General features: G+C 36.5%; 1 protein-coding gene across 1 annotated transcript; it reads right to left on the reverse strand.

Moving 5' to 3' along the window:
• Positions 1-893: 893 nt before the first annotated feature.
• LOC140147080 (hyalin-like) lies at positions 894-4,758 on the reverse strand. The gene is made up of 7 exons (XM_072168852.1): positions 4,755-4,758; positions 4,095-4,316; positions 3,614-3,841; positions 2,537-2,758; positions 2,091-2,315; positions 1,740-1,964; positions 894-1,027 (listed from the first exon to the last, which is right to left on the reverse strand). The coding sequence occupies exons 1-7, from the start codon at positions 4,756-4,758 to the stop codon at positions 894-896; spliced, it is 1,260 nt and encodes a 419-aa protein (XP_072024953.1).
• Positions 4,759-5,124: the final 366 nt, after the last annotated feature.

Raw genomic sequence — 5,124 nt, forward strand, 5'->3', positions numbered from 1 at the left:
ACATTTACTGAAAATCAACTGATTTTACCACGTGTTATAAAAATTATGTACGAAAAAAAAATGGCGGACAGGGCAGGATAGCCAAATGACACCCTATTCTTTTCAGCTAGATTAGACCGTAACGTCCCCGTCTGACAACGTGTGCTTGATTTAAAAATGGGTGACCTAATCGACAGCCTCATCGCCCCATTTTTTCCTATCAAAATGGCCTAAATTATAATCCGTTTAGATGTTATGTAAATTATATTCCGTTTAGATGTTATGTATGAAACAATTATAGCCTCATCCTCATTCTCTGTACCAAAATTCAACCCTAAAGGCCTGAAATCAGCTTTCGACAAGAGTTTTTCTCTCACCGCACCTGCACTCTGGAACTCACTTCCATCTGAACTCCGTACTGCTGTTTCTCTGCCAAGTTTCAAGAAAGGTCTCAAAACCTTCCTGTTCCCACAATAATCTGGTGGCTTTGTTTCAGTTTTGCTGTTTTATTTTGCCTTTCAAATATTTTGTGTTCCATCTTGGCGCCGTGGTCTTTATGAAATGGCGCCCTATAAATGCCTTGTATGTAATGTAATGTAATGTAATTATGGTATAACACACATACTGTTCTATGGCCATTGCGAAACACGTTTTTACTACTAATATCAAAACGGCTAGTGCAAACCTCAAAAGTTGGGAATATATTATTTTGGTATAGGCCTCAATGTGAGGTAAAAAAACACAATACGCAAAAATCTGAACACCTCCTTTTAACGATCTTTCATAAGAATTGTTTAATACATACACGATATGAACAGCGACGTCAAGACCACTTACCAACGGTTACGACGAACATGCACATTGCTGTATTGCCTGCATCGTCAGTAGCAGTACACGTAACTGTAGTTATTGCATTAAGATGAACCTGATGGTCTGTCACACGTAACTGTAACTGATGTGTTGTCTGTTGTCAATAAGTTTGACCAGGACACTTGTTGTGATCGCTGTGCTATGTCCGAAGGACACGTGATCGTTGGGTCGTTTTGATCTGTTTAGGAGAGGAAAGTCAATCACTAATAGTAATCATAAATACCTACAAGTTCCATTAAATAAAATGATAATTTCCACATATTATAGTTTTGTCTTTTATTTGTTTGTTCGCGTGATTTATTGGTTACTGGCTGTATTATTATTATAAAAAATATTATTATTTTAACGTTTCCACTTTCACGACAATTCGTCGGCCTTATTTCATTGTGGCGTAAGGTGATATTTGGTCATTAGTTTTTTAAAAGGTATCCACCTTACGCCACTTTTTATACACATTTTATAAATAGTAAACAAAGAAATATTGGTAAAATAAGAAAAATTGCACGTAATATTGGCGTATCACCTTCGCGTCATTCACCTTTACGCCATAATGGAAGGAAGCCGACATAAAGTAACGCCATAGGAATTACACGACGCCGGAGGTGGTGTAAGATTTATAGGGATATGTGTTTTGCGTGTTTTCCACACGGACGTACGAGCTCGTACTTTTTTAAAGTTATTATATTTATTTTACTACAGAAATTTCACATCAAGTACAAAATAACATCAATGTCTAGTTTATGCAACTCGATTTTATATTGGCATTTCTTCAGAAGTTGTTTATTCGCGATGCCCCATCTTACGCCACTATGGAATGAAACCGACGCATTCTTATACTTTTATTTGAATATTATAGTAATATCATGCAAGCATTTTGCAAAACTTCCTACCAACTGTAACATTAAAGGCACACTGGTCAGTATTTCCTGCATCATCTGTTGCTGTACACGTTATAGGTGTCATCTGATTAGCAGTAAAAGTTGAGCCTGATGAAGGACTGCAAACAATTCGAATTGACGTATCTATATCATCGGAAGCCGTAGGATCATTCCAAGATACTTGAGTTGTGGAAACGACAACGTTTGTAGGACAGTTAATTGACGGATCTCCCCGGTCTACATTAGAAAAGTGCACATAAATATGCAAAATAAGCTTGCAGTAGCATCATTATTAAGTTGTAAATTCTATGAAGCTGTATGATATGAATCATTCTTTCTACCTCAGTTATATAAGTAACGTACCTACAGTAACCGTAAACATACAAGTGGCGGAGTTGCTAGCATCATCAGTAGCTGTGCAGATTACTGTTGTAGATTGACCAACTGTGAAATTATTCCCCGATGACGGACTACAGGTAACTGCGGGTGCGGCATCGATATTGTCTGTAACATTTGGGCCACTGAACATCACCTGAGAGTCTGTTACTGTCATACTGGCAGGACAGGATATCATGGGTGCTGTTTTATCTGCAAAATAGACGTACACAAAAATCATAAACAATTGTGTTCACCTTACACTTTTCAGTCATGTATTACAGATGTCGGTTCTGACTTGAGTCAAAGTTTGGTTTCCGAATGAACAGAGACTGTGTTGGTTCCATTGATTTATATTCTTCACAAGACTACGTTTTGATAAACATATGTGATTTATTTTATCTGGATAATAGAATGTTTGCTGGCATACATACCCACAGTGACATTAAACATGCACGTGTTTGTATTCCCTGCATCATCAGTAGCTGTGCAAGTGACTGTTGTTGATCCTTGCTCGAATGTATCTCCAGATGACGGGTTACAAGATGTTGCAACTGATGTGTCAATGGTATCGTTAGCCGTAAGATTACCCCATGACACCTGTGGGGTATTGGATATAATATCACTAGGACAGGAGATGCATGGGGTAGATTGATCTGTAATATGGAAGTAAGTTTGTAACGTTATCATAAAATCAATATTACAGTGCAATAAAGAACATACGCCTATATTTTAAATTCTTAACATCTTTCATTGTTATCTTTACCAGTCCTGTATTCACTATTTATAAATAGCAATATATAAATTCTTGATAGAGAGAAATGGAGGTTGCCATTTTGGCTGGGCGCCAGTATGGGCGCCAGTCGGTTGACTTCAGCAACTAGTCGCTCAAAATTTGGGGTGTTTTACCGATTAAAAACCCTTATAAAATGAATGGCGCTCGGTAAATTTTAAAACGCTTTCGGACGGTGACTTTTCTCTAAAATCAGTTTCTCATAACATATGTAAGTTACAGAATCCCCCAATCTTCAGATTTTTGGCCCATATCATTTTTGTGAAAATTCATGGATACCGACATCTTGTTTTCCTATTCATTTGTATGGAGTGAATGCTAATCTAGATACTCTTTGGTGATACGATGTTGTGTAATGGCTGCGCCCATGTACCCCATGGTGATATATAAATAGCTATTTATATATAGTGAATACAGGACTGTTTACGATAAAATACCTTTTTTAAAGAACATACTTTCCACAAGGGCCTTCTAACAAACAACAAAAAAGCAACTAGTAACAAAACATGAGGACAAATTGTAGTAAGATTTAATCTTTCCCTAGAGAAGTCCTTTTCAGAAGGCTGCGCTTTCGGAACTCTAGCGAGTGCCATCTTCAGAGCGTAGTTCAAAAGAATTAATAACTCTTATAAACACACTTATTTCTATTGGTGCTATGCCATGATTCACTGATTATTTACATTAAGTTACAGAATATGTTTAACGAGCAATGCCTTACCCACTGTGACGGTATATTGGCATGATTCAATGTTTAGTTCATCAACATGATCAATAGGGGCAGTACATGTCACTATTATGGTTTGCCCAGCAGTAAATGTTTCCCCTGATGCATGACTACATGTCACCACTACTATCGGCGTACCCGTAGAATTAGGAACAGTAGCATTGGTCCAAGTCACAGGATTGGATGAAGTAATGATGTCAGCAGGACAAACGATTGCAAGACCTTTTGATAGATTAGCACAATATATTTGAATATTATGTTTATTGCAATGTCTCCAAGTTTCGTCACATTATGTGATTATCTTGAGACTAGTATTACTTAATTTGTTTTTTGTTTTTTGGGGTTTTTTTAATCTTAGATTTTGGCCTAATGAAGGGCTGTTTTGAATGTTATTTTGTTTTAATAACATCCCGAGGTTTTGAAATGAAATCTTTGTATAGCTGGTTGTTATCGAATTTATTTATTTTACACAAACCAATGACAACGGCGAAAGTGCATGACTTGGAATTGCCAGCATAATCGGTTGCTGTACAGGTGATTGTAGTTTGTCCAGGAGAGAAATTAGAACTGGATGTATGACTGCATACAACATTGGGAATAGAATTGATGTTATCTGAAGCCGTAGGAACAGGCAACGATACTGGGTTGGAATGCTGCACTATATCTGGTGGACAAGATATAGTTGGAGCCGTTGCATCTGTTTCAGATAAATCAAAAAGTAAAAACGCGATTTGACATGTGCAATTTATTAGAACTAAGACGTCATTACGTCATTATTTGAAAAGGAAAAAATAGCAGACCAAAAACGGTCTATGTCTGAACATAACAAACGAATATTTTTAAATATTGAGACACTTGTTCTCCTCCGGGATGACTTTACGAATTAGTTGAGTCCTCCCCGGGGGTTGAATACTGTTTTGTTTGTTTTTTGTTTTTGTTTTTATTGTTATTATTTTTTAATTTAACTTGCCGATATTGCTCGGCCATCAAAATGCGTCTAAATTTGTTAACAGTTTATCACGCTAAGAGATTGTAAAAACAATTTTCCCAGAAATAATTCTTTACACAAGCAGATGCTTCAAATTCTTACATTTTGACTCTTATAATAATTTTATTGATTTAAATAAATCCATACCCATAATGACAATAAACTTGCACTGTTGCGAATTCTGCGCATCGTCCATCGCTGTACACGTTACAAAACTCATTCCAGATGCGAAGTTAGTGCCTGAGGCAGGACTACAGGATACTTGAAGTGATAGATCGGTGTTATCTGTTGCAGTTGGATCCGGCCAAGATACTGGGTTTGTATTTGTGATCACACTTCCAGGACAGGTTATCACAGGATTAACTTGATCTTCAATTATTATAAAATGATCATCAAATAAACATTCATTTGATGTTAATCCACAATAAGTATAGTGAAATGTATTTGTTCTTTAATTAGTGTAGTATGTATTGTGACGCTCAAAACATTACGATAAAGAAGTATTTCAATTCATAAA

Source organism: Amphiura filiformis, chromosome 3 (assembly GCF_039555335.1).
Source record: "Amphiura filiformis chromosome 3, Afil_fr2py, whole genome shotgun sequence".
Taxonomy (NCBI): domain Eukaryota; kingdom Metazoa; phylum Echinodermata; class Ophiuroidea; order Amphilepidida; family Amphiuridae; genus Amphiura; species Amphiura filiformis.

Bases quoted from the DNA above. Each gene is read 5' to 3' on its own strand.
- LOC140147080 (XM_072168852.1), bottom strand. The intron at 3,842-4,094 runs GTTTGTGTAAAA...ATCTATCAAAAG, and splicing joins CACTTTCGCCGTTGTCATTG to GTCTTGCAATCGTTTGTCCT. The intron at 1,028-1,739 runs GTAGGAAGTTTT...TCTCCTAAACAG, and splicing joins TGCCTTTAATGTTACAGTTG to ATCAAAACGACCCAACGATC.